Raw genomic sequence first — 10,886 nt, 5'->3', positions numbered from 1 at the left:
ACTACCAGCCCAGGGATGGTCCCACCCACAAGGGGCCTTTCCCTCTTGATCACTAATTGAGAAAATACCTTACAGCTGGATCTCATGGAGGCATTTTCTCAACTAAAGCTCCTTTCTCTGTGATAACTCCAGCTTTGTCAAGTTGACACAAAACTAGCCAGTACACATAGCCATGGTCATTTATTTACACATTGCTACACTTGCTTATGTGCCATGTGGTCTGTTTACACATGGATTCAGAACCCATATGGCCTGAACTGTTTATTAGTGAGCTTTTATAGAATGTGTTTGCTGAGCTCAGATCTAGAACCCAGGAAGGATTGCTTTGCTGAGGTGGGAGGTCACTGGAGAGGGTGGTCTTTTAAAAGCTTAGTCAGGAACTGTTGGTCTCTGCCTGTTGGTATTGCTCGCTCCGTTCTTCCACTCTGTAGAAGGTAAACAAGGTATTTTAAAGTATAACTATGGAGAAATTCTTTACAAAGTGAAAAATTCTACATATTTCTGAAAAGCCCTTAAACTTCTTAACTTTAATAATATTTCTGAGAAATCTTAAGAATTCGTAAGGACACTTCAAATGGTAAATATCATTATCTACAAACTGCAAAAATGTATGCAAACTATGGGGCTTTTTTTCTGGTTTTGTTTTTGTTTTTTTCAGGTTTTCCTCTGTGTCATAATATCAGCTATGAATATTGGCCATGCATCTTCTTGTTTGGAAATCTTCTCCACTGGGTGTTCAGCAGCTTCCAGTATTTTTCAAACAATAGACAGGGTACGTAAAAGTCAAAAGTAATAGTTAATGGGGTATGTGCTTGGATAGGTCCTAATAGCTGGGACACTTTATGTCCCTGCTGTCATACTTATACTGGAAGATGCCCATAAAAAAAAAAGAAAAAAAAAAAAAGGAACAGTTTCGGTGAGACAGGGTTTCACCATGTGGTCCTGGCTAGTTTGGTACTCGCTACATAGACCTGGCCCTGAGATCCACCTGCCTCTGGCTTGTGGGTGTATGTGTCAGAAGTAAAGGTGTGCACTACCACACACAGAAAGAAATAAACATTTAAAAATAACATCCAGACAGTACTAAATCCACTAAAAGATAAAATAGGACAAGGTGTTATGACTGGCTAGAATGGGAGACTTGAGAAGTAAGAACCAAAAAAAAAAAAAAAAAAAGGAATTCCTGGTTGAGAAACATCTAGGTTGGGAAAGAGCTTGGTGGACTCAAGGAGTTAAGAAAGCCCAGTGGGAATGAACAAAGTCATCCAGAGCAAAGACTGGAGGGATGGGAAAAGCCTTGTGATCATGCCTGCAAGCCTGGATGCTCTTCTGGCAGGAAGTCTCTTTACATTTATAAAGGACCTTAGTATCCCTGGGTGGATATGGTTGGTTAATTTATGGACAGACATTGAAAATCCTGTCAGGTAACCACAGACCAAGAACAGAAGGAAGATGGGACTCTGCTCCTTTTTCTCTTTGAGAAAATGCCATGGACCAAGAACCATGGGTCACCTGAGCTATGAGTGGTTTTTGTTATTGTTTTTGTTGTTGTTGTTGTTGTTGTTGTTTTTGTTTTTGTTTTTTGGCTACAATGAGATTGTTATCTACCTGAAGAAACTGTTTTGTGTTGTGAGTTCCATGACCTGGAATATGTTGATATTTTCCCTTTGAAAAAGATTTGTTTTATTTTTGTTTTTTATTGTGTGTTTGTATATGTGTCTATTTGTCTGTCTGTGCATGTGAATGCATGTCAGAAATGTTAGACTCCATGAGCCTCCCTCCTATTGTGGGAGCCGGGATTCAAATTTGGGTCCTCTGAAGATCGAGTAATGACTGAGACATCTTTCTAGCCCTTTGATCTTTTCTTTTTAAAATTTATTTATTTATTTTATATATATGACTACACTGTCACTGTCTTCAGACACACACCAGAAGTAGGCATCAGATCCCATTACAGATGGTTGTGAGCCACCCTGTGGTTGCTGGGAATTGAACTCAGGACCTCTGGAAGAGCAGTCAATGCTCTTAATCACTAAGCCATCTCTTTGAATCCCTTTGACCTTTTTTGTTTTGTTTTGTTTTGTTTTGTTTTTGCTTTTTGTTTTTGTTTTTGGTTTTGGTTTTGGTTTTGGTTTTTTGAGACAGGGTTTCTCTGGGTAGCCCTGGCTGTCCTGGAACTCACTTTGTAGACCAGGCTGGCATCAAACTCAGAAATCCATCTGCCTCTGCCTCCCAAGTGCTGAGATTAAAGGCATTCGGCACCACTGGCCGGCCCCTTTGACCTTTCCTAATGTTACCTTCTTAGGACTGTCACAGTCTCAAATGAAATGATGCCTGCAGAGCTTCCATGTAAACAGATGAGAATTAAGGCATTTGCATTTTATTTTATTATCTTTATTAAACGCTTGAGAAGAAGAAAATAGACGCCAGTATATCCTCTGAGGGGGCTATGGTCATGAATTCCTATTACTAGTGTAAACGATGGACAAAGTTGAACCTGGAGTGTCCTAAGAAGAAGAGGTGGCCCTCTTCCTCATCTGGTTAGCCAGAATGGTTGTTTTAGATCTGTCTCACTAGTAACAGCAGAGTGAGGTCAAGGTACAGTTGGAAGTTGGTGATATGGAACATTTTGTGGTCACTTAATTGTACTCGTCATCTGCATTGCCTACCAAATGTAGTGCTACTAGCCCCTCAGAGGTTCCTCCCTGTTTAACTAGAACATAGCAACAATGTAAATGCAAAGGGTACATTAAAACACTTTGTACTTTGCCTCCCATCATCTCAATAATATAATACATTATAATAAATACTAATCATATTAATATTGTATATTATGTGTCAGTAAACAATGTTTTATAATATTATAGAATATCAGCAACTTATAAGCTTATAGTAATAATTAACAAGTAATAGTAATTAAATAAATAAAACTGCTATTATATCAATAAGTTATAATATATCAATATTAAGTCACATTCAATAATAATATACAGTAATATAATAATAACTCAGCAACCTCAACAGTAAGTAGTAACTGGTATCACTCTTGTAAATATGAAATATTGAAGCGATTTATCTTTAGACATCTCTGCAATATTTTGTCCAGAAAGGCTATGCTTTACATTTTTTATTAGATTTATTCATTTTACTTTTTGTATATTTTGCTTGTGTGTATGTATGTGCTCTACACGCATCTTTGGTGTCTGTGGAAGTCAAAAAGAGAAAGAGAATCTCAGAAGCCTTGGCAACAAAGTTACAGATTGTGAACCAACTACCATGGGGAAGCTGGGAATGAACTGGGGTCCTCTACAAGAGCAACAAGTGCTCTTAACTACTGAGATATCTCTCCAGCCCCAGTTTTACTTTGTGCGTTAACTAATATCAAGAGGGATACAACATGCACGTGGTATGCATTGTCACAAGTACAATATCTTTGTATTGCACTCCAGCAACCCGTCATCGACTACATGTCAGGAGATGGTTACAAGCTAGATCGAATCAAGGGGGAAATTGAGTTCCACAATGTGACCTTCCATTATCCTTCTCGACCAGACGTGACGGTGAGTGTGTACCTTTGGCCTGATGCTTTGGACTCTTGAGTAACTCAATCTCCAGATCCACACAGTTGTTTCTAAGTGCTGACTCAGTTTTCTGGAACAGCGGACAGGAATGTGTTTCTCTGAAAGTGTCCTTTGGTATTGCGCCAACTTAGGAATACAGTGCATTTCTTAGCGATGATTATAATGCGCGAATCTCTCTGGGTGGAACACGGTCTGGCACGAGGAGTGGGCTAAGTCACGTGGTCCTCTGTTGAAATGACTGGCAGATTCTGCCATTCTGTGTATGTGGTAAGGGAATCAAAACACGTAAGTAGCGCAGTGTCCAATCATCGCCTCCTTGGAAACCACAGAAGGTGGGGCAGAACGAGGGAGGGAGTGTGACCAGTAGAGATAGCAGCTATGAGCAGCTTTGCATTAGTCCTTACAGGTAAGCAACCTGGTGCTGTTGCTCTCTTGCATTTGTGCTCAGTGATCGTCCAGGGCCCACACTGAGGGATATACACTGTTTTCTAGCACCTATGGGGCAATATCATTAGAGGTAACTCCACTCTAAAGGATTCTCCAATCAGCTCTCTTGAATGAACTGACTTTGAAATAATGTTTGTATTATTCATCCGGAACTTAGCATCTCTGGTTTCCTTTTATTAATAATATTTCCATTATACTCACAAAACTAAATCCTAACTTCACCTGCTAACATTTAGTCCATGCCCTTCACAGAGTTTTAGACCTAGAAACACAGCACACACATTTACTAGGCAAACTTATCCAAATAATAAACTCACAAACATATCATCTTCAAATTGGTTTATTTCTGACCCTTTGTCCATGAATTTTCATTACACTTGTGACTTACAGGAGCTTCTTATTTAACTAATTGAGATCGACTCCTTGTGGTATCCTAGTACGTCAGATGTATTTTAAATTAGATTTTGAGGCATAAATTTAAAGGTGACCCTTGCTTATTTACCAGTGTTATTACATTATCATTTTTATTGTTTGGCACAGCTATTAAGCAAAGTGCTAACGGTAAAGCCTCTTTCTAGTCAGTCTTCTTTGGTTGTTGATATATGGACAGTGCTATGGGGCATAAGTAAACATGCATACACATTCGCACTTATGCAGGAGACATGGATACAGGACACAAATCCTCACGAAGCACCCTCTGTATGGCTTCATTGTTTGGTTAGGTGCACAATGACATTACGAACTTTTTAAAAAATGTTCTTCCCTCGTCAGATTTTAAATAACCTCAGCATGGTCATTAAGTCAGGGGAAACAACGGCTCTCGTGGGATCCAGTGGAGCCGGGAAGAGCACAGCGCTACAGCTCATCCAGAGATTCTACGACCCCTGTGAAGGCATGGTGCGTATCTTCCAGAAACTTCTCAACATGGAGGGGTAAGGAAAAACCAGTGGTGGTGTTGTCAATTTGATTTTTTTTTTTTTAAAAAATATAGCATTAAACATTTTCTTTCTTTCTTTCTTTCTTTCTTTCTTTCTTTCTTTCTTTCTTTCTTTCTTTCTTTCTTTCGCTCACATTTGTAGTTTCAACTGTTTTGAGCTGCAAAATGTTATTTTATGATCCAGATTTCAAAGCAAGATACATCATAAAACACACATACAAGATAGAGGCTACTGTTTACTTTTATTGTATCTTTTGATACAATTTTGGACACAAGCCAAAAGACAATAAACATATTCAGAGTCTGGTGAACAACTGGTTACTCTCCTGAGAAATTAAAAATGTACCCATTCTGAGGCTAGCAATGAGATATTAAGTAACTCTTACACTACCTGTGTTTCTACAATGAATTTCTGTTCAGGGAAACTCAGTTCAATTGCACACTGACATCCTGGTACAACAGGCACAGTTCCATGGAAATTGTTTCTATTCTGGTATTCTTAGACTCTGGTTATTCTCCCCAGAGGTCAAGTATCGCCTAACTTTATGGTTCTGAATCTTGAAGGACACTAAGCTGTGTGATGTTCTTCTATTCTCTAGGTGACTCTGGATGGCCATGACATTCGCTCTCTTAACATCCGGTGGCTGAGAGATCAAATTGGGGTCGTGGAACAGGAGCCAGTTCTGTTCTCCACCACTATCGCAGAAAACATCCGCTTTGGTAAAGAAGATGCAACAATGGAAGACATAGTCCAAGCTGCCAAGGATGCTAATGCATACAACTTCATTATGGCCCTGCCACAGGTACCCTACCTACAGTCCAGGGGAGTGCAGAAGTCATCAAAGTTAGTCCTTTTCATTTGAATCTTCAGTCTTTAAATTCTTAATGGCACGCTCTAGATTTATGCTTGGAAATGCCCTATGCTTTTCCTTTCACTTAAAAATGCACTGTCTATACAGTTAGCATCTATGAAAGTGGAGCTCTATCTTTTAAAAATGTCTCTTTTGCTGGACAGGTCTCTGAAATATATATATATATATATATATATATATATATATATATATATATATTGATCTGCAGGCAACAGGAAGATAGACAGCCACTGGGGTCTGGCTTGAGCTTCTGAAACCTCAAAGCCCACCCTCCCAGTGACATACTTCCTCCAATAAGGCCACGACTAGTCCAACAAGGACACACATCCTAATCCTTTTAAATAATGCTACTCCCTACGAGTTTATGGAGACCATTTTCATTCAAATGCCACACCTTCTAAGTCACTGTTTTGAATAGCATTGTCACTAGGAGGATGCTATAGCCTAGTAGCTAATGAGGATAACGCTTTAGAATTACTCTGCCTCAATATCAAGCCAAAGTCTCCACCACCTAGCTTTATGAGCTACCTGCAGGCTAGTTTAACCCTTTGTGTCCAGAATTTCCTTGTTCAACCATTAAGGCAAATAATAGTTATTTGCCTTCTGGGGTTCTGTGAGGACTACATGAGATATGTAGATATATATCTATACATATTCTATATGTAGAATTTCAGCACCATGCTTTTTTGTCAGTGGTAAGGAGCTTAGCCCTTCTTTGCTGATACTGAGAAAGTCAAGAATCTGACTTCTATTGCTCCATTGGTAGACTTCAGTGTGGACTCAGTTCTGTGGGATATCCTCAGTCAGGACTTGCTGTGACAGCAGGAGTGTAACACCAGCTTCATCTTTTGTTCACAACATAAAGACAGCTTTAGCATTATGTTTGCTTTGTGTTCATCAGGAGAAAAGAGACAAGACTGTGGCACGTGACTTAGTCCTCTAGGATAGATTTTTCAAGACCAATCAATTTTCACTTTGGCTAACCATTTTTATTTCAGCATGAACTAAAAAAAAAAAAAAGGAACATTCACACACTTCAATGTATTAATTATCTCACATACAAATATTGATTGGTTAGTTCTTTCAGTAAAGGATGTTTCTTTCAGTAAAAGTTGGGCCTGTAAAAATTCACACTGGAGAAAAAAGTTCAAAGAATCGCCGTCTGACACCATCAAATGTGTCTTCCTCATGATTTCTAGCAATTTGACACCCTAGTTGGAGAAGGAGGCGGCCAGATGAGTGGTGGGCAGAAGCAAAGGGTAGCCATCGCCCGAGCCCTCATACGGAAGCCCAAGATCCTGCTTCTAGACATGGCTACCTCAGCACTGGACAATGAGAGTGAAGCCAAAGTACAGGGAGCACTGAATAAGGTGTGTGAAGACTTGATTCCTTTTTACAGCCTCTTCCAGATGGGAGTGATACTAACAGGTCAATATATTCAGTCTGAAAATTGATAAAATATTGGTCAATTACCACCTATTTAGCTGAATAGGATATAGTTGTGATTTACTCACCAAAGATGCAACATAAAATTAAAATTCATATGAAGTGCAACATGATTTATCCTCATTTTATTAAACTATTGATTAATTACGACAATAAGGTCAATCTATGATGTGATTTATGGCTACAAGAAACTGTTGGCTATTTCTGATATATGCACAGCCTGTGTAAGGATATTTCTAGGGTCCAAAGCTGATTTCCTTGTGGACTCAGGGAGAGTATGAAGGTTGGCATTGGCTCTGTCCTGTAGTCTTGTTTAAAGGTACATCTTGTCTTCTTACAGAGCCAACATGGGCACACAATCATCTCAGTTGCCCATCGCCTATCAACAGTCAGATCTGCAGATGTGATCATTGGTTTTGAGCGTGGGACAGCTGTGGAAAGAGGCACCCATGAAGAACTGTTAGAAAGAAAAGGTGTCTACTTCATGCTTGTGACCCTGCAAAGCCAAGAAGATAATTCTCACAAAGAAACAGGCAAGTACCTCTTTCTCTTTGGCCTGTATATTATACTAAATAAATAATTAACATTTACTCTGCTGGTTCAATGTATATGTTCGTGAATATGCATTACTTATTCTTACAAAGCCCAGTAAACATTTTGCAGTTAATAAGGAAAAAAAGAAGAAGAAGGCTAAGTTACCTGATGAAGTCATAGAGCTAACTAAATCCAAGGTCTTTTGCTTTCAATTCTACCATCTTTTAAGCAGGACAGGCTGCCTAGATGAGTCAGGCATATGAAGGATTCTCATTATTAGTGCATGAATTAAAAAATGACTAAATGTTTTGCACTTATTTTCAAATGGAGGTAAATACTCCAGACCTTATGGTGCTTTCTTTTTTTCCATCTGAACTTTCAGACTTAGTGTTTATACTGAGCTAATTAATCAACCACTTTTTCTCCACCATCTCTCATGGGAACTCATGAACATCATTAAACATAGCTATTGTACATGTTTAACACATAAAATCTAAGAAAGTTGTAAAAATCTGCTAGTTTCCCATTAATTTTATTTATTTAGTTTATTGATTTACATTCTAGCTGTTGCTCCCCCTTCCTGGTCCTCTGCTCCACAGTTCCTCATCCCATTCCTCCTCCCTCTTACCTCTGAGAGGGTGTGTCTTCCCCACCAGGCCTGTCCCTTCCCTAGGGCTTCAGTTCTCTTGGGGATTAAGCACATCTTCTCCCACTGAGACCAGATCAGGCAGTCCTCCTCTATGTATGTGCTGGGGGCCTCAGACCAGCCCTTGTATGCTGCCTGGTTGGTGGCTTAGTCTCTGGGAGCTCCCTGGAGACCAGGTTAGTTGAGATTGTTGGTCTTCCTATGCGGTCACCCTCCCCTTCAGCTTCTTCAATCCTCCCCCTAATTCAACCATAGCAGGCAGTCCCAGACTTCAGTCCAATGGTTGGGTGTAGGTATCGTCATCTGTCTCAGTCAGCTGCTGGTAGGGCCTCTCAGAGGGCAGCCATGCCAGGCTCCCATTTGTAAGCACAATATAGCATCAGTAATAGTGTCAGGTCTTGGTGACCCCCCCCCCCATGAGATGGATCCCAGGTTGGGCTGGTCATTGGACTGCCTTTCCTTCAGTCTCTTCCCCATTTTTGTCCTTGCAGTTCTTTTAGACAGGACCAATTCTGGGTCAGAAATTTTGACTGTGGGTTAGTAACCCTGTCCTTCCACTTGAGGTCTTGTCTATCTACTGAAGGAGGACTCTTCGAGTTCCCTCTCCCCATTGTTGGGTATTTTAGCTAAGGTCATTCTCATTGAGTCCTGAGGTCTCTCACCTCCCAGGTCTCTGGCACTGTCTAGAGGGTCCCTCCACCCCTCTCCCTCTGAGGCTGTGTATTTCCATTCATTTTCCTGGCTCTCTGGGCTTCTTTCCTAACCCAGACCCAAAAGGACATACATGGTATGCACTCACTGATAAGTGGATATTAGCCAAGAAGTGTAGAAAACCTAGGATACAATCCACAGACCATAAGAAGTGTAACAAGCAGTCCAAGTGAGGATGCTTCAATCACACTTAGAAGGGGGAAGAGGGAGGGAGGGAGGGACCTGGGTGAGAGAGGGGAGGGCGAGGGGAAAAAGGGAACAGAATCAGGTATGAGAGATATGGGGCTGGGGAAACAGGAGAGAAGCCCCCATTTCACACAAGTCGATCTTACTGAGTATTTTGGGTTTTGTTTGTTTGTTTGTTTGTGAGAATATGTTGGACAAATTTCAAGTTTGTATTATTTTATTGCAATAAGTTAACAAGATGTCTGGGTATCCAATGCAGTAATTACCTCCTAGGCAAACAGAAAACTATTCTATGTAAATAAGGCCATGCTTATTGTGTGTTGTAAGGAATGGCTCATGTGTTCAATAGGAAAAGATACAACCGAAGGGGACACACCTGAGAGGACCTTTTCCAGAGGCAGCTATCGGGACAGTTTAAGGTAAGCACAAGCCGTGTGATTTTGAAGTCTGTTGATATTTTTAGGAACCTTCTGCACATGTGGTGCTTCGGCACTATCTCAGGCCCAAGAAGGAAACCCTATGGCAGACTCCAGATCCTGGGATCTAAGAGTTTGTCAATTCATTTAACTTAGTCTTCTCAATCTGTTGAAAGAGGGCCATACTGAAAGGCTCTCCTGATACTGAGCTTAGAATAGAGATTTTATTTGTTTTAATTTTAATTTTATGTGTGTGTGGGTGTTTTGCCTGTGTATATTTTGGTGCACCGTGTGTAGGCCTGGTGACTACAGAGGCCAGAAGTGGGAATTGTAGTCCACAAGACCGGATTACAGATAGTCGTGAACCACCATCATGTGGATGCTGGGAATTGAAACCTGGAGAGAAGCCAAGGCTCTTACCCACTAAGCCATTTCTCCAGCTATGTTTCTCTATGTTAACTTGGTACTGTGATGCATATCTGTATCCTTGGAAGACTGAGGTAGCAAAGATTACATAATGAAGGCTAGCTTAGACTGCAATGTGAGACCCTGTCTCAGGAGGAAAAAATGTCAACAACTACAAACAAGCAAAGGTGCCAAGCACCTATTCTTTCCCCACCAATCCTAACCAGTTGGAAGCACTCCTACATGAAGGCTATCTTCATCAGTTTAGCTCTGTTCTTTATCCTTACTGAGAGGCAATTAAATTACTAATACTTCTGCTCCCAGGGTGATGCCTTTGGACTCAAACCATTTCTTAACTGGATGGAATAAAATGGATGTTTAGGCTTTTAAAGAGGACATCCTCTAATGAGACATTTATTTTCCTGGGCTTATATCTATAAATATTCACTTTCAAAACATATTTTGGAATGCGCTGTTAGTGAGACTGTAAATCATCATTAGAGGGACACTCCTCCACTGCTGGTGGGATTGCAAGCTGGTCCAACCACTCTGGAAATCAGTCTGGCGGTTCCTCAGAAAATTGGACATAGTACTACGGAAGATTCAGCAATTCCTCTCCTGGGCATATACCCAGAAGATGTTCCAACTGGTAATAAGGACACATGCTCCACTATGTTCATAGCAGCCTTATTTATAATAGCCAGA

The 10,886-nt window shown here is 40.4% G+C and overlaps 1 protein-coding gene across 1 annotated transcript in view; it reads left to right on the top strand.

The window, feature by feature from the left end:
* Positions 1-10,886, top strand: part of Abcb11 (ATP binding cassette subfamily B member 11) — a 99,047-nt gene that overhangs the window by 46,716 nt on the left and 41,445 nt on the right. The window contains exons 11-17 of the mRNA XM_029536736.1: positions 659-772; positions 3,450-3,560; positions 4,800-4,925; positions 5,565-5,768; positions 7,037-7,207; positions 7,624-7,816; positions 9,710-9,779. Coding sequence (XP_029392596.1) covers positions 659-772; positions 3,450-3,560; positions 4,800-4,925; positions 5,565-5,768; positions 7,037-7,207; positions 7,624-7,816; positions 9,710-9,779 — 989 coding nt within the window. The remainder of the gene's footprint in view (positions 1-658; positions 773-3,449; positions 3,561-4,799; positions 4,926-5,564; positions 5,769-7,036; positions 7,208-7,623; positions 7,817-9,709; positions 9,780-10,886) is intronic.

This window comes from Mus pahari, chromosome 3, assembly GCF_900095145.1.
Source record: "Mus pahari chromosome 3, PAHARI_EIJ_v1.1, whole genome shotgun sequence".
Classification (NCBI taxonomy): Eukaryota; Metazoa; Chordata; class Mammalia; order Rodentia; family Muridae; genus Mus; species Mus pahari.
The sequence above is the reverse complement of the archived record's forward strand: the minus strand, read 5'-3'. Positions and strand labels throughout refer to the sequence as shown.